This window comes from Leptopilina boulardi, unplaced genomic scaffold (genome assembly GCF_019393585.1).
Source record: "Leptopilina boulardi isolate dan_hultmark-lab unplaced genomic scaffold, ZJU_Lbou_2.1 LbouV2_372, whole genome shotgun sequence".
In the NCBI taxonomy this organism is placed as follows: Eukaryota; Metazoa; Arthropoda; class Insecta; order Hymenoptera; family Figitidae; genus Leptopilina; species Leptopilina boulardi.
Window position 1 is genome coordinate 2130937 of NW_026137943.1, and position 23884 is coordinate 2154820.

At 25.7% G+C, this 23884-nt stretch overlaps 2 protein-coding genes across 5 annotated transcripts in view; both read left to right on the forward strand.

Annotated features, from left to right (window-relative positions):
- LOC127287656 (cGMP-dependent protein kinase, isozyme 2 forms cD4/T1/T3A/T3B) overlaps nt 1–16089 on the forward strand; it is a 56011-nt gene extending 39922 nt beyond the window's left edge. For all 3 annotated transcript variants that reach the window (XM_051314709.1, XM_051314711.1, XM_051314710.1), the window contains 8 exons: nt 7090–7309; nt 11337–11400; nt 11608–11780; nt 11873–12019; nt 14123–14569; nt 15016–15315; nt 15405–15467; nt 15769–16089. In XM_051314709.1, the coding sequence (XP_051170666.1) occupies nt 7090–7309; nt 11337–11400; nt 11608–11780; nt 11873–12019; nt 14123–14569; nt 15016–15315; nt 15405–15467; nt 15769–15934 (1580 nt within the window). In that variant the 3' untranslated portion in view covers nt 15935–16089. The remainder of the gene's footprint in view (nt 1–7089; nt 7310–11336; nt 11401–11607; nt 11781–11872; nt 12020–14122; nt 14570–15015; nt 15316–15404; nt 15468–15768) is intronic.
- Nucleotides 16090–17269: 1180 nt separating this feature from the next.
- Nucleotides 17270–23171, forward strand: LOC127287654 (piwi-like protein Ago3). Of its 2 annotated transcripts, none has more exons than XM_051314706.1 (12): nt 17270–17556; nt 19196–19561; nt 19628–19786; nt 19861–20059; nt 20132–20448; nt 20514–20781; nt 20859–21203; nt 21286–21536; nt 21639–21792; nt 21874–22074; nt 22154–22345; nt 22507–23171. In XM_051314706.1, exons 2-12 carry the CDS (start codon nt 19206–19208, stop codon nt 22834–22836), a joined length of 2772 nt encoding a protein of 923 aa, XP_051170663.1. In that variant the 5' UTR covers nt 17270–17556; nt 19196–19205; the 3' UTR covers nt 22837–23171. The 2 variants fall into 2 exon arrangements, with proteins under 2 accessions (XP_051170663.1, XP_051170664.1); XM_051314707.1 differs by having other exon boundaries at nt 19203–19561.
- The last annotated feature ends 713 nt before the right edge of the window (nt 23172–23884 follow it).

Genomic DNA, 23884 nt, shown 5'->3' on the forward strand with positions numbered 1-23884 from the left:
TGTGTGGTATAATAATATTAATTGTTCCAACCGAAGTTTCCAATTTTATTTGTCTTTTACAATTATTATACTTTCATATATACCTATATATCTAGTTATATATTTCTTCATAGAAAATATATTTTCAACTTCCGGAAAATTAAATTTTCATCCAAGAAATTTTTTTACTTTCACTAAAATACAAAAATCTAATTTATATTTTTTGTCGAATGAAATTTTATATAGTAATTAACGAGAAAAAAAACTTAAATTAAAAAAAAAAAGAATTTTTTCTAAATTAACAATTTTTTTTGAATAAGAAAAACTTTGGCTATAAATATAAGAATATGCGAGCAACATGTAAGTTTTCTCGTGATTTTCCAATGTACAAAATGAGAAGCAGATGTTTCACGATCATGTTTCATTGACATTCCTTTTTCCATTTTTCTCTGCGTTGACCTTCTTACAGAGGTCTGACGATCTGCATGAATTAAAAATCAGTGACATAAAATTTTCTGTCCAAAAAAATTTTTAGCCGAAAATTAATAGTATAAGGAAGTCATTTCCATCTCTATTGAAGATGCAAGGATTAAATTTGCATTGAATTAAGTTTCTTCGATAAAAATAGCTTCGATTGAAGTTGCATATCTATTAAATTTGCATTGATTGGAGTTTCTTCGATTGGAGTTGCATTTATAAAAATTTCTTTTATTCGATTTGCTTTTTTCTAAGTTGTAACCATTAAACTTGCATTGATTGAACTTTCTACGATTGGAGTTTCTTCGATTTGAGTTGCATTTATAAAAGTTTCATAAGTTAGAGTTGCTTTGTTTGAAGTTTCTTCGATTAGAGTAGCTTCAATTGAAGTTTCTACAATTGGAGTTTCTTCGATTGGAGTTTCTACGATTGGAGTTTCTTCGATTGGACTTGCATTTATAAAAATTTCTTTTATTCGATTTGCTTTGTTTAAGTTGCAACCATTAAATTTGCATTGATTGTAGTTTATTCAATTGAAGTTTCTACAATTGGAGTTCCTTCGATTGGAGTTTCTACGATTGGAGTTTCTTCGATTGGACTTGCATTTATAAAAATTTCTTTTATTCGATTTGCTTTGTTTAAGTTGCAACCATTAAATTTGCATTGATTGTAGTTTATTCAATTGAAGTTTCTACAATTGGAGTTCCTTCGATTGGAGTTTCTACGATTGGAGTTTCTTCGATTGGAGTTGCATTTATAAAAGTATCTTAAATTAGAGTTGCTTTGATTGAAGTTTCTTTGATTAGAATAGCTTCAATTGAAGTTTCAACAATTAAAGTTTCTTCGATTGGAGTTGCAACAACTAAATTTGCATTGAATAAAGCTTCTTCGATAAAAGTACCTTCGATTGAAGTTGCATCCATTAAATTTGCATTGATTTGAAGTTGCTTCAATTGGAGTAGCATTTTTAATAATTTCTCTTGTCGGATTTACTTTTTTCAAGTAACAATCATTAAACTTTCATTGATTAAAGTTTCTTCGATCGAAATTGCTTCGATTTGAACTTGCATCGATTGGAGTTGTTTTTAATCCAAGTTTCTTCGATTGCAGTTCATTATACATTAAAATTCTCTCATCCGCATAAATAATATATAATAATCAATGTTGCTTTCACCCAAGATGTTCTCAAGTTTCAAAATTATTATATGAAAAGAAAACGAGTAGAATATTGTCATCGATTGAGTGCATTTTAAAATGTGTGTCAAGACAGGATAATGCGTGGGTGTTCCTGTCGACTTTTGTGTCCCATATAATTTTTTTTTTTTTTTTTTGCGGATAAATAATATTAAAATTCTCCCGAGGATATTAATCGACAATTCGATTCCCTGTCACGCGTGAATGTCGAGAAGCAAAATAACTGAAAATAAGAGCAAAAGAATATTGACATGCCTGAACACTCAACTGTAAGACCGCTAGAGTTCAGTTACGTTTTCTGAAATAAAATCAAGGTGTATCGTATATGCGAGGCAGGAACTCTTTGTCCTGTTATGTCGTCATGCTAGACTGTCTATATTATATAGTTATACATATATATATATATAGGTTTATACACGTTCAATAACCTAACTGAACCTCCGGGTGCATTTTTTACCTGTATATAAAAAGAACTATATATATATTGAATATCCATCGTAAGAATCGGTTTATGAGTGAAATTTCGTAATTTTCTGTTCTTAATGACTTTTTTTATAACAAAATTGTGTAATATTTTTATTTACATATTTTTATTGTTTATCGAGTTAATAATTATTAGTTAAAATTCTTAAATAAATGATGATAAATAATTTAATTTGTTTGAAAAAATTTAATTAATTAAATTTTTTGTTTACTAAATTCAGTTAATTATTAAACAATTATTTTTTTTTTGCATAATTTAGTTAATTATTAAAATTAATTTTTTTTGCGAAATTTGAATTCTTTTGTTAGTTTTTTTTTTTTTTTTTTTAATATTGTAGCATAAATCAAGTACTTTCCAAACGATGGAAACGCCCCGCGGTAATATGCAATCGTTGAATGGAAAGGCCATGTTCTTGCTTTTGTCTAAATAAGATCTGATTTCTTGCAAGAAGCCCTATTTTTTATTATTATTATTATTATACTTGCAATAAATTATCGCCTTTCTTATACATGTACGTTTAACCTGAATGGAGACAAATCAATCGTCAACGCCTGTTTTTTTTGTAATTAATTTCTAAATAATTTATAAATGACCAAAAATTACGTACATCGTTTCCTAATTTTTTTTTGCATTATTGATTTTTTTTAAATTTTTTAATTACTTTTTTGTTATTTTGTATTTGTTTTATAACTTTTTTTTTTGTTATTTTCTATTTATTTTTTTTTTAATTTTTTTTATTTTTTTTTTTATTTTATTTAGGTATTATTTATATATATATTGTATATTAGAGTAAAATTGCTTTTTTTTATTAATTTATTTCTTTAATTAATTTTTTTTAAATAATTTATTTGAGTGTGTAAATTTTATTCATTTTTGTTGAATTTTGTTTTTCGTTTCTTTCTCTGAATACAATGAATCATCATAAAATAATTTTGTCTTTGGGAGAGAAGCGCGAGAAAAGCCGTTTAGTGTCCATTTATCGTGACAGAACATCGGCAAAAAACCTCGTGTCTAGAAATTTTTAAATCTACGAAACGAATAAATTATATTCACTCTTAAGATCGCGTCTTTGATATAAGATTTTGCATTGCCAGATGAGGAATTTCTGTAGGAGGATGCAACCTCGTCGCATTGAAAAATAGAAATTTTTTTTTTTCATTAAAATAATAACAATTATATAGTTTATTTCAAATTTTTTGAAAATACCTTTTGTTATTTTTATTATTATATCTTAATAATTATAATAATATTATTAATAATATATTAATAATAATTTTCATAATTATTATTATTATTATCATTATTATTATTATTATTATTATTATTATTATTATTATAATTATTCTACTATATATTATAAATAAAATTCATTTTTACTAATTTGTTATGTTAGATTTTTATTTTTTTTTAAATTCTACTCATTTTGAAAATTAAAAATTATTTTTTAGTGATTCTTGGAAGATTTTTTATTTTTTTTTAGGGTGGGAGGGGGTTATTCTGGTACAAATAAAATGCATAGTGAATCACAAGGCCTTTGTGTCTGAACGAGTCCGGTGTCAGGAAGTGAAAGCATTTTGGTCTGACAATACGGCCATGGACCTTCTCTATATACTTTTGAAACTCTCATTTCGCAGTCGAATCGTACATATATACAGCAAAAAAAAAGAAAAAAAAACGTCTATAAAATTCCGACTTATGCAAGTTTTATATCTAGAGATTGCTAACACGTAAAAAAAAAAAAAAAATTTCAAAACACTGCTTTATATATACTTTCAAAAATTTTTAAATTTTGCAATTTATAAAAAATTAATTTTTTTTTTATTAAAATAATTTTTATTTGCATTTTGAATATCTCTTTTTTATATATAATATTGTTAATTATTTAAATTAGAAGAATTACATGTGAGATGATAAATGAAAATGAGGTTCAAGGAATAAGAAACAAGGCATACAGTGTCGACGGAATTGCATATATATATATATATATAAAGCTATTTAACATTACTACTGAGAATTAATAACAAACAAGACTTTAACAACCGGAGGCGCGCAAACCCACGTATAGAATTTTTTTTTTTTTCTTTCTTTCTTTCTTTTCCACCAAGAAAATGAAATAAAACAACCGCCTTGGAATCCCGATTCACTATATACTTACGAAACATCCGTCACTTAGACAATTTTCTAAAGAATACTTCTATTAAATTAATTGTTAAATCATTATAATATATTAAAGTATTCTGTGTGTAAAAAAAAAAAAAAAGAAAAATTAGTCCAAGAATTTGGTATCATATAACTGTTATTTAAAAAAAAAAATGATCTAAAATTCTTTTTCTTTAAACTGTGCGTTAAATGATAAACGAAAAAGTTTAATAACTCCATTATATATATTTTTTTTATCTCCGATAATTATATACTAATGGTCAAAAATTTAATTGTTTTTTCTCCTCTCTTTTTCAAAGAAAAAACATAATTTTCTTTAATTGAGTTAATTTAATGACAATTACGATAAAATGTTGTGTGTTTTTTTTATATAATCTATTCTTATAATTACATCATTTGTAAGGCTATTTAATTGATTAAACATTAATTAAATATGTAGAACGTGACTTTGTAGAAATATATTTTTTATAATTTAAAAATATTTTTTTTTTGCATTGGAAAAAAAAATTTATCTGTAACAAAAGGTTTCAATAGTGATTAATTTAAATGGAAGAATTATACAAATTTTTCTATTCTAGTGAAATCTTTCCCTGTTTCAGATAAATATTTTTTTGTCAGTAATTTAAATTATTTAAATTATTATTATTTATTAATATTATGATTGTAATTTTTTAATATTTAATATTTTTTTACATATAAAAAATCAAATTTTTAAATTATAAATAAATATTAGAGAAATGAATTAAAATAATTTTTGTCTAAATATATGAATTTTTTTTCTTTTTTATGAAAAATATATTTTTTTATGAACAATTTGTATTAATTAGACTGGTAAATGTATATATAAAAATTTCTTGCAATGATTGTGATTCTTCATAATATATATAATGGTGTGCAATAATAAATATATCGTGGGAAATGTGGAAACCTGTTGCTATTATCGTCGACCAACAGAGCATTAAAATATATATATACATATATATATATATATATACTGATTAAAGATTCTTTTATCCTAATACGACTTTAGAAAGAATTTCTAAAATGATATAATTTTTATTACAACAATTCTTAAATAATGCAGGAAGTCGTATGTACATACGGGAATGAAATAAAAACTTTTATAAAAATGCATTATGTATTTTAAAAAAAAAATAAATATTGAAATTATTACATACATTTATTATTAAATTAAATTATTTATTACAATATATACTAATTTATATTGTCAATTAATTTTTGTCGTATTTTTCAGTGAAACTTTACATATAGTTTCATTAACTAATTTATTAAATTATTATCAATTACTGAATTATAATTATTTTTACTTTTAGAAATTGAAAATATAAATATATTTTCTGTGATTATACTCTGCCTAATGTTTATTCAATTTAATTCAGGAAACATGACCTAAAAATCAAAAAAATGCTTTCAAGTAATTATATATATATATAAATATATATATATTTTTTTTAAAGGGACGTTACACAATTTGTTTCACTGATTGTAATTAAATTGCCAAAGCGGATGCTTTCTTCTTATATTTCTTTTCCTGTTAATTCAATTTTTTTTTCTATTATAAATTTTCATGAAAAAAAAACAAACTTTTTTTCCACTTGTTCAAGTAAACCATAAAACCTCATGATATCATTCAAATATTATTTTTATTATTTTTTTTTATCACACAAAGACTGCAAAAATTTTTGCTAAACGTCTGCAGACTTTTTTGCGGACTAATTTACCTGAGAAAAAATGAATGTTTCAATATAATTTTTCGTTTATTTGAAATAAAATAAATATATTATATCATCAATGTGAGATTATTATTTTTTTCCGGGTAATAACTTTCACGATTATTCACCAGATTGAAATAATATTATGGGGAAAAAAAGTAAAATGTAGGTTAAATAAAAAAGTGAACTATTCCTTCCAATCAAGTGCAATCGACCTTGAAGGTATGAACATTTAAATTATATATGTTTAATAAATAAAAACAAAAGTTAATTTATTGTTAATTTTTTCATATTCTTAAAATAATAATAAATTTATAAAAATTAACAATAAAAAGATACAATAATAAAAATATAACTAATAACAATAATTATTATTATTATATATATTTTTATTGTTGATTCTGCAATTTTAATAAATGCTTCGTTGAATTGTGGGCCATTATCATAATAGGACATTTATCATAATAATCGGTCATCTTGTGTGGGTTGAATAAAATTGAATAAATTATATCAGATTGAAAAGATTTGTCGTCATTTTTTTTTTCTTTTTTTTTTAATAGACACGTGGTCACTGTTAATAAATTTTTATTCCCAAAAAAAAGTCCGCTTCCTTTTACGTTCTTAATAATTTTATGTAATCTATAATATTTGTAACTTTTATTGTTTTTTTTTATTCACTCAATTCGTTAGAATCAAATTTTTTTCTAATCATTTTTTCTCTATAGTTAAAGATTTTTTAAAAAAAAAAGTGTTAAAGATTTTAAAGAATTTATAATATCAATATATATAATATAATTGGATTTGGTTTCTTCTTAAGAAAAGTAATTTTAGTTTTTAAATGTCATTGGAGCATCTTGCCATTTACATTATCGCAATGTCCATTGTGTTATTATATTAGCAGCCAGGACAATCGATTAGAAATGCCATATATTATAGTCAAAAGTCTCTCATTTAAATTTAACTAAATAAAAGAAAAAATAAATTTTTAATAATAAATAAATAACTTTCATACAATTAAATAAAAATATTTTTTAATTTTTAGTAATTTTTTTCTATTTGCAGAGGGCAAGGTGGAAGTTTCAAGGGACGGAAAATATTTAAGTACCTTAGCGCCTGGAAAAGTTTTAGGTGAATTAGCCATTCTTTATAATTGTAAACGAACAGCAACAATAACAGCAGCAACTGATTGTCAATTGTGGGCCATTGATAGACAATGTTTTCAAACAATAATGATGAGAACTGGTCTTTCAAGACAAGCAGAATACACGGACTTCCTTAAAAGGTATTTTAATTTTTATTAATATTTTTTAATACTTACTAGCAAATAATAATAAAATTTCAAAGAAAAAATCAATTTTTCATAGGCAGATGATTTTTCTGTAATTTCTTGCACAAAATACACCTAAAAGTGTAGAAAAAAATCGACAGCCAAATCCGAGTAGAGGAACACCATTTTTATGACCATTAAAGCGATTTTCGTCAAAAAAAAATTTTCAAAAAAATTCAATTTTTCTTAGGCAGACTATTTTATTGCAATTTCTTGCACAAAATACACCTAAAAGTGTAGAAAAAAATCGACAGCCAAATCCGAGTAGAGGAACACCATTTTTATGACCATTAAAGCGATTTTCGTCAAAAAAAAATTTTCAAAAAAATTCAATTTTTCTTAGGCAGACTATTTTATTGCAATTTCTTGCACAAAATACACCTAAAAGTGTAGAAAAAAATCGACAGCCAAATCCGAGTAGAGGAACACCATTTTTATGACCATTAAAGCGATTTTCGTCAAAAAAAAATTTTCAAAAAAATTCAATTTTTCTTAGGCAGACTATTTTATTGCAATTTCTTGCACAAAATACACCTAAAAGTGTAGAAAAAAATCGACAGCCAAATCCGAGTAGAGGAACACCATTTTTATGACCATTAAAGCGATTTTCGTCAAAAAAAAATTTTCAAAAAAATTCAATTTTTCTTAGGCAGACTATTTTATTGCAATTTCTTGCACAAAATACACCTAAAAGTGTAGAAAAAAATCGACAGCCAAATCCGAGTAGAGGAACACCATTTTTATGACCATTAAAGCGATTTTCGTCAAAAAAAAATTTTCAAAAAAATTCAATTTTTCTTAGGCAGACTATTTTATTGCAATTTCTTGCACAAAATACACCTAAAAGTGTAGAAAAAAATCGACAGCCAAATCCGAGTAGAGGAACACCATTTTTATGACCATTAAAGCGATTTTCGTCAAAAAAAAATTTTCAAAAAAATTCAATTTTTCTTAGGCAGACTATTTTATTGCAATTTCTTGCACAAAATACACCTAAAAGTGTAGAAAAAAATCGACAGCCAAATCCGAGTAGAGGAACACCATTTTTATGACCATTAAAGCGATTTTCGTCAAAAAAAAATTTTCAAAAAAATTCAATTTTTCTTAGGCAGACTATTTTATTGCAATTTCTTGCACAAAATACACCTAAAAGTGTAGAAAAAAATCGACAGCCAAATCCGAGTAGAGGAACACCATTTTTATGACCATTAAAGCGATTTTCGTCAAAAAAAAATTTTCAAAAAAATTCAATTTTTCTTAGGCAGACTATTTTATTGCAATTTCTTGCACAAAATACACCTAAAAGTGTAGAAAAAAATCGACAGCCAAATCCGAGTAGAGGAACACCATTTTTATGACCATTAAAGCGATTTTCGTCAAAAAAAAATTTTCAAAAAAATTCAATTTTTCTTAGGCAGACTATTTTATTGCAATTTCTTGCACAAAATACACCTAAAAGTGTAGAAAAAAATCGACAGCCAAATCCGAGTAGAGGAACACCATTTTTATGACCATTAAAGCGATTTTCGTCAAAAAATAATTTTCAAAAATATTCAATTTTTCTTAGGCAGACTATTTTATTGCAATTTCTTGCACAAAATACACCTAAAAGTGTAGAAAAAAATCGACAGCCAAATCCGAGTAGAGGAACACCATTTTTATGACCATTAAAGCGATTTTCGTCAAAAAAAAATTTTCAAAAAAATTCAATTTTTCTTAGGCAGACTATTTTATTGCAATTTCTTGCACAAAATACACCTAAAAGTGTAGAAAAAAATCGACAGCCAAATCCGAGTAGAGGAACACCATTTTTATGACCATTAAAGCGATTTTCGTCAAAAAAAAATTTTCAAAAAAATTCAATTTTTCTTAGGCAGACTATTTTATTGCAATTTCTTGCACAAAATACACCTAAAAGTGTAGAAAAAAATCGACAGCCAAATCCGAGTAGAGGAACACCATTTTTATGACCATTAAAGCGATTTTCGTCAAAAAAAAAATTTTCAAAAAAATTCAATTTTTCTTAGGCAGACTATTTTATTGCAATTTCTTGCACAAAATACACCTAAAAGTGTAGAAAAAAATCGACAGCCAAATCCGAGTAGAGGAACACCATTTTTATGACCATTAAAGCGATTTTCGTCAAAAAAAAATTTTCAAAAAAATTCAATTTTTCTTAGGCAGACTATTTTATTGCAATTTCTTGCACAAAATACACCTAAAAGTGTAGAAAAAAATCGACAGCCAAATCCGAGTAGAGGAACACCATTTTTATGACCATTAAAGCGATTTTCGTCAAAAAAAAATTTTCAAAAAAATTCAATTTTTCTTAGGCACACTATTTTATTGCAATTTCTTGCACAAAATACACCTAAAAGTGTAGAAAAAAATCGACAGCCAAATCCGAGTAGAGGAACACCAGTTTTATGACCATTAAAGCGATTTTCGTCAAAAAAAAATTTTCAAAAAAATTCAATTTTTCTTAGGCAGACTATTTTATTGCAATTTCTTGCACAAAATACACCTAAAAGTGTAGAAAAAAATCGACAGCCAAATCCGAGTAGAGGAACACCAGTTTTATGACCATTAAAGCGATTTTCGTCAAAAAAAAATTTTCAAAAAAATTCAATTTTTCTTAGGCAGACTATTTTATTGCAATTTCTTGCACAAAATACACCTAAAAGTGTAGAAAAAAATTGACAGCCAAATCCGAGTAGAGGAACACCATTTTTATGACCATTAAAGCGATTTTCGTCAAAAAAAAATTTTCAAAAAAATTCAATTTTTCTTAGGCAGACTATTTTATTGCAATTTCTTGCACAAAATACACCTAAAAGTGTAGAAAAAAATCGACAGCCAAATCCGAGTAGAGGAACACCATTTTTATGACCATTAAAGCGATTTTCGTCAAAAAAAAATTTTCAAAAAAATTCAATTTTTCTTAGGCAGACTATTTTATTGCAATTTCTTGCACAAAATACACCTAAAAGTGTAGAAAAAAATTGATAGCCGAATACAAGTAGGGGAAGACTCCTATTACCACCTATAAGTCTGTGTTTAAAATAAATAGTTTTTAATTATTCAATTGTTATTTTTCTTAATTTTTTTCATTATTTGATTCACAATGAAGTATTTCTGAATGGAAGTTGTAAAATCAGCATCATGAAAAATATATTTATATATATTGATCACTTAAGATTTACTGAACTGTATATAATTTGAAAATTTTTGAATGATCAATGAATTTTAATTTGAATGAGTCATTTATAGCCACAGCTGAATAAATATTGCTATAAATAGATTTTAATGATCAGCCTCATCAACACTTCATGTTTTTAAATCTTCTTGTTTTCACATTCACGATCGACTTCAACTGAGCGTGAAATCCATTATTAATTACATACATCTTTCTATAAACCTTACATTAGGAATACGATTTCATTTTTTATATATTATTTCAATATAAAAAACACTAAAGAATAATTTTGTTTCTTATTATATTTATTATTATTTTAAATTTTTCAAAAAAAAAAAATATATAATTTTAGTTACATTGTTTATTAAAAAAAAAAAATTTTATTACGATTTTAAAAGAAAAAAAAATGTGTTAACTTGAAAATTGAGGAATATATTATAGTTTTTTCTTATTTATGATTCGTCTTTCCATAAATAGTTTCTCATTAATAGACATGGCAAATTTTATGAGATTAAAAATAGAAGTCGTTAGGGAAAACTTGGTTCGAAATCAAATAACTAAAAATAAGAATTAATTTTTTAATTTTATTATAAAATTCTTTTGATATATTTATTTTTATACTATTGAAACTAGAAAAATATTCTTAATATTAGAGGATTTTTCATACTATTATATGCAAATTTTCTCTAACTAAATTGAATTGAAACGATTTTTGTTTGTGAAATTTAATACAAAAGAAAATTAATATTTTTAATTATGTACTAAAATAAAAATATTTTATTTCAGTGTTCCTATTTTCAAGAATCTTCCAGAAGAAACTCTTATTAAAATATCTGATGTTTTAGAGGAGGTAAGAATTTTTTTTTTCCAAAAAATATTCTTTTTATAATTTATATTTATTAATATAATTATTTATTATTTATTATTATTTATTATTAATAATATATTAATTAATTAATAAAAATCTGAAATGAAAATAAAAAATACTATTTTTTTTTTACTTTAAAAATTTTGCCTCACGTATTATAAATTGAAAAATTGTTTCTATGTGTTTTAGACATTTTATAATCATGGAGACTATATAATTAGACAAGGAGCAAGGGGTGACACTTTCTTTATAATAAGTAGGGGGCAAGTGAGAGTGACAATGAAACAACCTGATACGACTGATGAGAAATATATTAGAACTTTAGGCAAAGGTGACTTTTTTGGCGAGAAAGCACTTCAAGGGTTAGTATATTTAAAAAAAATATTATTTCTTCATCCCTTTTTGGAAAATTAATTTCTAAAAATAGCTTAAAAATTTTGATTTAATTTTTCAGTGATGATCTTAGGACAGCAAATATAATAGCCGATGATCCAGATGGTGTGAGTTGTCTCGTAATCGATCGAGAAACATTTAATCAACTTATCTCGTCCTTAGATGAAATTAGAACACGATACAAAGACGAGCTAGTCGAACGTAGAAGGTAAATTATTATTGCAATAATAAATAAAAAAAAATTCTTTTAGAATTTTTCTAAACAAATTTGAAAAAAAAGTTGGAATTCTTTTCTTTTTATATTCTTTTACTTTATAAATTTAATTATAAGAACCTTTAACAAATAATCGTATATTATAAAGAAGAAATAAGAAAAAGCAGAGACCAAAGAAGATAATTCATATATATGTATATATAGATTAAAAATAGATTTTCAATAGATTCACGAGATATACTATTATAATATTATTTTATATTCGAGGGTTTGAAAATTGACCAATTAAAAAATTTCCAATTAATTACCTTCAACTTTTAGCAAATTTCGCATGATATTTTGGAATTGTTGGAAGTACATTTATCATTTAAAGTTGCAAAAAAAATAAAATTGTGTTTCACGTCTAAAACACAAAGGATATGGGGTAAAAAAAATATATATATGTGAGTTTTTCAAAATTGCATGTTGAGAAAAAAAATAGACTGCATTATTTATTTGCCTTTTGCTTTGTTTCCAAACAAAAAGAACAGCAACGCAAATTTATTCTAATTATCATAGATAGTATTATATAAGTTTTACAATTTTTTTTTTTTCTATAATTACTAATTTTTTTTGGTAATTTCGTATGTACACTACTGTTCGAAATTGTGCGAACGCTTACACCGCGAGTCATTGAAAAACATACTCGCGTGAAAATAAAGATAACTCTGAGAGAAATTAACGTAGTGACTTTTCCCTTATAGCGTTGGAAAGCTTATTAAATTTCGAAAAAAATGATAACACAATTATGATATCTTTCGCGTTATACAAATAATTTATGTTCACAAAAAGGCAAAAATAATAAAATTAATGGTGCCCGGAAAGCGCCTAATCAAAATCCTCTGTTTCGGCCCTGGCGCACGAACGAAAGAGGCAGCGAGACAGGAAAATCGAGCGATTGACGGTCGAATTTTTTTTCGTGCACGCTCGTCCTTTTTTATTTTTTCAACTTTGTAACATGATATATTTAAACCTATTTAAGCAATCTCATTCAAATAGGTATCATTTTTTCGAAATTTAATAAGCTTTCCAACGCTATAAGGGAAAAGTCTCTACGTTAATTTCTCTCAGAGTTATCTTTATTTTCACGCGAGTATGTTTTTCAATTACTCGCGGTGTAAGCGTTCGCACAATTTCGGACGGTAGTGTATTATTTATCAACTAATTAGTGACAGAATATTGACATTAAAAAAAAAGAAACTGAAAATTATTATTTTTTGTGATTTTAAATAAGTAATTTATTAGTAATTATTTGAATATATTTCTTATTAAATTAATTATGTATTATAAGTGGCGCGCACTGAAGAAAGGGGAAGAAAAAAATTGAAGGTTATGTCTATGATAGGTAAAACTATCATAACCTATAATTGTTTTTTTTTTTTGCTTCTTCTTCAGTGCACGATTACTATTTGTCCATATTGTGTCACTATTACTAATTGCAATTTTTAACGTTACACACTTTTGAAAAATTATATTTTTAAATAAAACGCCCTCGTTGAACGTGTGCAAAAATTTTGCATACAATAAATAAGTATTGGATAATTTAGAAATAAAGGAACAAGGAAGTAGGGGGTAAAAATAAATTAGGCGGAAATCAATTTAGAAATAAGAGATATAAAATAAAAATTGATAATTTGTAGCAGGAAAAAAAAAATTAATTTAAGAAAGTGATAATTACAAAATTTCAAGAATATTATTGCCAATATGAGAATTCAAAACTTTTGAATCGTTCTTATACGATTATTCTGTTGATTCACTTGTAGTTTCTACTTTCTAACATAAATTGCGCCTATATAGAAACTTCAGATCATTAAATTGATATGCTCACCATGATTCACGCGCATTTTAAATTAATCTAAATTTATGCACTCGTGACCTCTACTTTGTTTATTGCAAAAATTGAAAAATTTTTTTTTTTCATCCTCTTTTTGAATTTTTTTTTTTTTCAGTTTTATTTAAGAAGAAAGAAAGAATATGGAATTGAAAACGTAATTTTTTAAATATTTTATATAGGTATTTAAAATAAATAATAATTTTTAATTTTTTCTTTTTAATTAGATTTAATGAAGAATTCAGAGAACTTCGATTGCAAGATCTTCGACCATTGGCAACATTGGGAGTAGGAGGATTTGGAAGAGTGGAATTGGTGCAAATTGCCGGCGATAGTTCAAGATCATTTGCATTGAAACAAATGAAAAAAGCACAAATTGTTGAAACACGACAACAACAACATATTATGTCAGAGAAAAGAATAATGGGCGAAGCTGATTGTGATTTTGTTGTTAAACTCTTTAAAACATTTAAAGATAGAAAATATCTTTATATGCTGATGGAGGCATGTCTTGGTGGTGAATTGTGGACAGTTTTAAGGGATAGAGGTCATTTTGATGATTCCACAACACGATTTTATACTGCCTGCGTTGTTGAAGCATTTGATTATCTTCACTCGAGAAATATCATCTATAGAGATTTAAAACCTGAAAATCTTCTTCTTGATAGTCAAGGGTAATTTATTTTAATTGATTTTTATTGATTTTTATTGATTTATTAATTTTAATTTTCAAAGAAAAAAATTTTTTGCAAAATTTTCTTTTAAAATGTAAATTTAATTTTTGACATTGACCTTCTTGATGCAAATGCAATTTACTAAAGAATATGTAACTCTTAATAGCGAGAAGACTTTCACTTGACCCATCCGACTATTATCTCACTATTTCTTTCTCTTTTTCTCAAGACTTATTTTCTGAAATCTACATACTCACGTGACTACGATACAAAAATCAGGAATTTTCTCCTATTGCACGAGAAGAAGTTTCTCAGGACTTTCTATTACTTTCTGAGATTTATTTTCGAATTCTATTAGATTTTCTTCTTTTTTTTTTTTTTTTAAAAAATAGATCACATCCGCTCTTTTTAATCTATTTGCTAAAGAATTTTTTTTTATTTTACAGATACGTGAAATTGGTGGATTTTGGATTTGCAAAACGATTGGAGAATGGTAGGAAAACATGGACTTTTTGTGGTACACCAGAATATGTTGCACCGGAAGTTATTCTTAATCGAGGTCACGATATTAGTGCTGATTATTGGTCATTGGGCGTTTTAATGTTTGAATTACTCACTGGAACACCACCATTCACAGGCGCCGATCCAATGAAGACGTACAATATTATTCTCAAGGGAATTGATGCCATTGAATTTCCACGAACAATCACGCGAAATGCAACGGTTCTTATCAAAAAACTTTGTCGGTGAGAATAAAAAAAAAAAAAAAAATTTCAAAAAAATTACAATATTTCTATTTGAAAAATATTATTAATTAAAAATTTTGTTTTATCAGGGATAATCCAGCTGAGCGTCTCGGTTATCAAAAGGGTGGAATTAGCGAAATTCAAAAACACAAGTAAGATTTTTAATTTGTATTTTAAAAAAATTTTTAATATCATCATTATTAAGAGAATTATTTCTCAAAATCGTTTTGATAAATTTAAATTAAAATTAATTTAAATTAAATTTAATTAATTCTAAATTTTAATTTTAAAATTTAATTTTAAAATTTTTAATTTCATAAATAATTGAAAAATAAAATATATGTTTTGTGCAATCGTCAGGATTTTAACAAAAGGTATTTATTTGAAATAAAAAAAAAAGAAATATATTGGTTTGAAATAAAATTTGAAAATAATGAAATTCAATTTTTATAGATGGTTCGATGGTTTCAATTGGGAAGGTCTGAGATCGAGAACATTGGAACCGCCAATAATGCCACGAGTTCAAAATCCCATGGACACAGCAAATTTCGATGAATATCCACCAGATTCCGATCCACCACCACCGGACGATATGTCAGGATGGGACAATGATTTCTAGCACATTCGATATGGCCATTCGACAATTTTAAAAAACATTCTCTACGTCCACTAAATAGCGTCGTTTGGCAAAAAAATTTTTTTTTTCTCTCTTTTTATAAAACACTAAATTAAGAATCTTTGCCCTCGATTCTTTCTTCCAATTCAATTTTTTTTTTTAAATAAGGGCTTTTTATTTCATAGAATTTCTATATTTGATCGAAAATTTCAAAAAAATTCCATTACTGTATAATTAAAAAAATTTCTGTATATAGCTAAATTGCGTTAAACGAAAATTCAGAAATAATTTTAGTTTTTAAAAAGAATATTTTAATAGAAAAATGAAATTTCGATTTTATAATTTTTTAAAAAAATTTTAATTCCCATTTTCGAGACATCAAAAATGATTTTTTTTTTTTTTTGCAAAATATTTGTACATTCAAACGTAATTAAATACATATCGAAGATTATAGAGAAAATATATTTTAAATTCGGGCTTGTGATAAAAAAAAAATGAAATGTATAGCCTTCTTAGACTCACGTCTGCGTGAAATTATTTCAAGGCAATGTAAGTGCAAAGAGAATAATTAAATTTTCGAATTTTTCAACTTTGTGAAATTTTATAAAACAAAGTTATTTTTATAAATTAAATACCGTGAATGACTGTATTTTTTTTTTTTTTTTTTTTTTGCAAAAGTTTATAAACTCGGTATTTAAAAAAAATTGTAAAATGGAGGTAATTGAGTCTTGTTAGATTATAGTAGGAAAGCCACATGCCAGTGGGCCAAGTGCCATTATTTACGTTAAAAAAAAAAAAAAAAAAAAGTGCGTATTCGCAAAGAAAGCAGCCAGCTCAAATATATAATTTCTCTTGCCATTCGCACTGTACCTCGATTAAAAAAAAAAAAAGAAAAATGCGATCTCGCCCGATCGTCTATTAATTTTTTTTTCTCTCATGCGCAGATTCGATGAGCTAATTGTTGTTTTATTCGTTTTTATAGTTTATTGACATAATTCTATTTTAATTATTATATTGAGGTCATTTGGCCCGTGTAAATAAACTATACATATTATAAATACATGAAACATTATGTACATCTATATTAAATAAAGTTTTATTAATTCTACAAAAATAATAGAAATTTATTTACACAATTTAATTATTGAAAAAAAGAAATAATTTTTTTACTCATTTCTAATTTAAAATAAATATTTCTAAATAATTTAAAAATCAATTATTTTCAAATAGTTTAATTTTCCCGCGATTGAATAAATGCTGCGCGCTTGCGTGAAGTGAATTTAAATTGACGAATCACAGAGTTACCACGTGATATAAAATTTTTTTTTGTGGGGGAGTTGACATGAGTGAACAAGAGAGAAGCGTAATGGACGCTCGCCATAGTAGTTGTGTATCTCGCATGTAAAAGTATTTTTTCATTAAAATATTCGTGTTATAGATTTATTGTACAACTTGGAAAAGTTATTCTTAGTTTAATAAATAAAATTCAGTGATTGAAAATTATTAATAAACTTTGAAATATATCAAGACGGACGTGGAAGAATAAAATTGGCCGGTGTGGAGAAAAAATTCCGGCTGTTGATTTTCTTTTTTTTTTTTTTGTTCTGTGGCACACATAATTATCGGTAAGTCTTTTTATTGTATTTTATTGTCTTTTTTTATTTGTTAATTATTTACTAATTCTTTTCTTCTTTTCTTTGTTATTATTAAATGTCGCTTTCTTAAAATGATCGCTCACATTTTTTTTTCACTGTAAGAATTTTTTTTGTTACATTTTATAAAGAATTTAGATCTGAATTTGTTTTTATAAATCAAGAAAATTATTTACATTTTTCTGAAATTTGTAGATTCGTTTTTTTCTTTTGTTTTATAAGAAAAATTTAACACGTGGTCGAGAAAAATTGCATGGAATTTAAATATACTTTACGTAATTTATTTTCTTATTGCGATTTAGTTTTTTTTTGTTGTACTTTTTGTAATTGATGCAGGTCATTTATATTTTGAATTATTATCAGATAAATTTTTTACTATTATATATATTTGAAAATTAAAATAGAAAACTTTTATGTATAATTTGCGACATAACCTCAAAAATACAGTTTTGTGTTCTCTCTTTCCTACTATTATTTTATTATTAAAAAAAGGTTAGAAGTTCAAAAAAAAATAATATTATTAAGATTTAAAATTTACATCATTGTAAAAATAATTAAATTATTATAAAATTTCGTTTTGTTTTTATTAATCATAAAATTGAGGTTATTTGAAAATAATTATAAAGAAATACATGAGTTTCTAAATTATTATTATTGTGGTTATTATCACTATATATGTATAAAGTATTCATTCTCGTAGAAGAGAAGGAGAGGTGACTGAATATAAACATTCTCGCCTGCTTTAGATTAAATGCCGGAAGAGAATATTACGATAAGAGAAATATACAATTGGCGAATGTTTACCAAAAGACTATTAATTCGGGACAATAAAAGCAATAGAAAATTTATTGGGAAATTCTACAATATTCTCACAATAGATTAAAATTTCCAGTTATCGTATAATTTTCTTTTTTCTCCCTTATTTATTTTGAAAATTTCCCCTTTTTTTCCCACACTAAAAATTTTTGTTTATATATTTCAACAGTATATTTAAACTAAAAGAAATTTTAAAACATTTTTAATATACAGATTTTTTATTTTTGAAAACCAGATAAAAAAAAAATTTAATTTTTAGTGTAAAATAAATTTACATACAAAAATTGTGATTAAATAAAAAAATTAAAATAATTAAAGTTCACGTTGAAATTAACTCGACTTTTATTTGTCAAGATAAATGTGCTTTCTTGAGAAGCTGACTAAGTGAAAAATATTTCCGAGGTCACTTGATAAAAGTTCTAAGCTTATTTTTTTTAGTCACTTTTAAAACTGTGTATGATTGCATTTTTTTTAAATTGATTTTTTTAAATAAATTAATTAATTTTCTATTGAAAATTTTTTTTAAATTGTACAAGAAAATTATTTTTTAATTGAATTTATTTACTTTTCTTTTTGTATTAGTTTTTAATTTAGAATTAATTTATTTACTTTTTTTTGTATTTGTTTTTAATTTAGAATTAATTTATTTACTCTTTGTATTTGTTTTTAATTTAGAATTAATTTATTTACTCTTTTGTATTAGTTTTTAATTTAGAATTGATTTTTTTCTGTGATTAAAAAATTATTTGGAAAAAATATGAAAATTGTTTTTTTGACAATGATTTTTTTTTTTGAGGGAGTAGAAGATGGAGGGAACTGGTAGAGGGAGATCAAATCTCCTGGATCGATTAAGACAGCAACAGCAAGAACTTAAAGCAAGACAACTTGCTCAGCAAGATGATAAACCTGAGGAGCCGCAACGAGTTCCAGAAGTTGCTTCAATTCCAACTATTGGACGTGGACGTGGTATTGCTGCTCTTCTTGCTTCTGCTGAAGCTTCTAAAACAGCAGGACAAGAATCAGCATCACCTCCAACTCTGAATATTGGCCGTGGTCGTGCTGTTTTTAAACCAGAATTATCACCCCCCGAATCTGTAGCACCATCCTCCATTACTTCAATAATTGGTCGTGGAAGAGGAATCGCTCCAACGATATCAGTAAAGTACGTAAAAAAAAAAAAAAAAAATTTATAATCCTTGTGAAATTTATTGATCAATTTTATTTCTAGATCAACAACAACAACCACAACTTCATCAGGTTCCACTCCAACAACTTCAACATCACGTGATGTGGCTGGTGTTCTTGCGCCATTGGAGTCGTTAAGTCTCGCCGAAACAAAATCCTCTGAATTGGATATTATTTCCAAACAAGGAGAAAGCGGAAAATCGTAATATTTTAAAAATATATTCATCAATTTCAAAAAAAAAAAATTTATTTATTTATTTTTCTTTTAATTTTCAGAATTGAATTGACGTCTAATTACATTAATTTGAGTATAGAACCGGGAAAGGAATTAAATATGTACGAGGTTAAATTTAACCCCGACATAGATTCGCGTCCATTGCGAAATCGATTACTCAATCAGCATATTGATTTTATTGGAAAAACAAAAAATTTTGATGGGGCCTTGTTGTATTTGCCGAAAAAATTAGATAAAGAAGTATGAATTAATTTTTTTCCTCTCTGTTAAATATGATTTTTTTTTCTTTTCTTTAAAATTAAACTTTTTCAGGTAACAATATTGGAGTCTGTTCATCCTGCTGATGAAACAAAAATAATTAAATTACAAATAATATTCAAAAAAACCCAAAGAATGAGCGAGAATGTTACATTCTTTAATATTTTAATTAATCGCGTAATGAAAGCATTACAATTGGTTAAAGTTGGTCGTAAAACATATAATCCAGCTTGTGCACATGAAGTGCAACAACATCGATTGGAAATTTGGCCAGGCTATGTTACGGCAGTTAATGAATATGAGGGAGGTTTAAAATTGTGCATGGATTCAAGTCATCGTGTTATGCGAACTGATACTGTTCGCGATTTAATGTAAATATTAAATATTTTAACATTAAATAATTCATTATATTTAATAATAATTTTTTTTTTTACAGGAAAGATATTCATAGAAAGAATCCACAAAATTTTAAGGATATGGTCACTAATGAATTACTTGGTACTTCAGTGTTGACGAGATATAATAATGAAACATATAGAATAGACGATATTGCTTGGGATAAATCGCCGAAATTTAGTTTCAATAGAAAAGGACAGGATATTACTCTTATTGATTATTATAAAACACAATGGAATCTAACGATTCAGGATAAAGATCAACCGTTATTAGTGAATCGATCAAAAGAACGAACTTCCGATGGACAGGTAAATTTTTAATTTCCTTTTTTTTTGAAAACTAAATAAATAGTTATTTGATTTATTGAAATTAATTTTTAAACTAGACTGTGGAGAGAATGCTTCTTTTGATTCCGGAATTTTGCTATTTAACGGGAATTACGGATGCAATGAGAAGTGATTTTCGAATTATGAAGGATATCCAACAAGTGACGGGTGTTAATCCAAGTGGACGACGTGATGTTATAAGAAAATTTGTAAAAAAAGTTAAAGAAACGGACGTTACAAGAGAATTGTTAAACGGTTGGGGTTTACAATTGGAAAATGATACAATTAGAATAACCGGAAGAGTATTAGATCCAGAATTATTGATTTTTGGAAATAATAAAACATTGTCGGCTGGACCAAAAGCTAATTGGCCTGGAGCGACAAGAATGCCTGTTTTACGCACTGTTAGTATTGACAGAAAATTTGTATTTTTTAAAAATTGATAAAATTACAATTTTGGAAATAATTGAATTTTTTTCATTTTAGCCACATTTGGAATCTTGGTATCTATTGTACGATAAAAAAGACGATAGAAGGGCCAAAGATTTTGTGCAAACATTAAAATTCGTTGGTAAATCGGTTGAAATGAAAATAATGGAACCGCAAATGATCGCTTTGCAAAACGATCGTACGGAGAGTTTTTTGGGAAAATTGAAAGAAATAATTAGGCCAAATATTGACATGGTTGTAATGATTTTTCAAGCTCAACGACAGGATCGTTATTCGGCAGTAAAAAAGTAATTTTCTTTTAAATTAAATTTTATTTTATTTGTTAATTAAAATTTCCTTTTTTTTTATCAGTTGATCGAACATTGTGATAAATTAACATTTATTTTTAGGCTATGCTGTGTGGATATGCCGGTTCCTTCACAGGTGATTCTATCAAAAACAATTGGAATGGATCCGAAGAAAACAAAAAGTGCAGTGGAAAAAATAGCTTTGCAAATGAACTGTAAACTTGGAGGTGCTCTCTGGGCATTGAAGATTCCATTTGTTAGTATTTTTTCCATAAGAAAAATTTCTTTTTTATCTTAAATTGAAATTTTTAAAAACAAGTTTATTGTTTTTTTTTAGGATAAAGTTATGATATGTGGAGTCGATGTCTATCATGCTGGTCCTGGAAAAGTGACACATGGAAGTGCAGCCGGTTTTGTAGCAAGTATGGACAAGGGATTGACATCATGGTACTCGAAAATTTGTATTCAGACAAGAAATCAAGAACTTGTTGATTTGCTGAAAATTTGTTTGATTTCGGCTATTAAAGCTTATGAACAGGTAAAAATAATTTCAAAAGTACATATTATTTTTAAATTGATCAAAATTCTATAGTTGTCTTTTTTTTTTTTTTTTGCAGAAAAATGGATGTTATCCAGACAGAATTTTCTTATATCGCGACGGAGTAGGCGATGGCCAATTAGAAGTTGTTACCAAGTACGAAGTAAAACAATTGATTTCGGCTTTTTCGCTCGTTGACGAAACCTATTCTCCAAAATTGACGATTATAATTGTTCAAAAACGAATCAATACAAGAATTTTAGCTGTACAAGTAAGTATATCAATTTAAAAAAAAATTTAATTTAAGTGTTGCAAAAAACAAAAACACAAATCTATTTTATTTTGGATCCCAAAGAATAGGGAAAATTAAATTAGTCTACGGAATCTGGAATTTAAAATTACATTTTCCATAAAATATTTATTTTATTTTAGAATAGAGATCTTGACAATCCACCACCAGGAACAATTGTTGATAGCGATGTTACACGAAGAAATCATTATGATTTCTTTTTGGTTTCTCAACATGTTGGCCGAGGCACTGTTTCACCAACACATTATATTGTCATTCATGACAGTTCAAATATGAAGACTGACCACCTTCAAAGATTGACATACAAATTATGTCATCTTTATTATAATTGGTGTGGTACAGTAAGAGTACCAGCGCCATGTATGTACGCTCATAAATTAGCGTATCTCGTTGGCCAAAGTATTCAAATGGAGCCAAATGAAAAATTGGCTCATCATTTGTATTATCTCTAAAATAACGAAAGTTTTGTTACTGTTTGTTTCTTTTTATTTCAAAAAAAAAAAAAAATTTAAGGCCAATAAGATCTTAATTTTTTTTTTTTAAATAAAACTTCCGATTAACGCGTTATAGAAGTTTCTAGAATAAATAAATTCTCCATGAGAAATTATTTGGGAAATGGAAGCCAAAGAATATTTTCCATTAAGGGGACATTCATAAATATATGTGATAATTTTTTTTTTTAATTAATATGCAAAAATTTGACTGTTCGATGTTGTTTAATATAGTTTATGAATGTTTTCATTTTTTTTTCCCATGCTCAGTATTTATTAAATTATATTTATTGTTTCTCATCGAGATTAATTGCGTTTTTTTCGTGTAAAAAACGCGTGATAGTACAATTTATCGTCTAGAAATTCGTTTTTTTTTTTACGTAAAGAAACGTATAATTTTTTTTTCCAATAAATTTGGAAGTATTTTTTTTAAATAAAAATTTTTCTTTGCGTAAAAAAAATTTGTTTTCGCGAACAAAATATTTTAAAGTTTCCATTTTTCTATGTTTTCGACATCGTTACTTTTTCTCTGTCTCGTAACACTTTCAAAATTAAAAATATAATGTAAATGAACACGTATAAAAGAACTTAAATGACGATTTAAAATTTGTGACTATTGAAAACAAAAGAAAAACTATTGAATATTCCATTTAGTTTATGAAAATATATTTGTTAAAAAATATAGATATTTATAAAACTAACTTTAGTGTTTAAGTTACAATTTAAAAAAGTAGTATTAATAAAAAAAAAAAAACAGTGTTCAATACATTTTGTAATTATATAAGTTGTAATGTACAGGGAAAAAAAAATTTGTTTGATTCAAATAATCGGTTACTTAAGTAAATATTTATTTGTATCAAATTATTATTATTTTAGTTAATTAAATGTTATTTGTTTTAAATACAATAATTATGGGTTTCAATTTATTCGAATGAAATAAAAATTATTTGGTTTAAAAAAATATTTATTTTTGATATTGAAAGTAAATGATTATTTTGAATCAATTAAA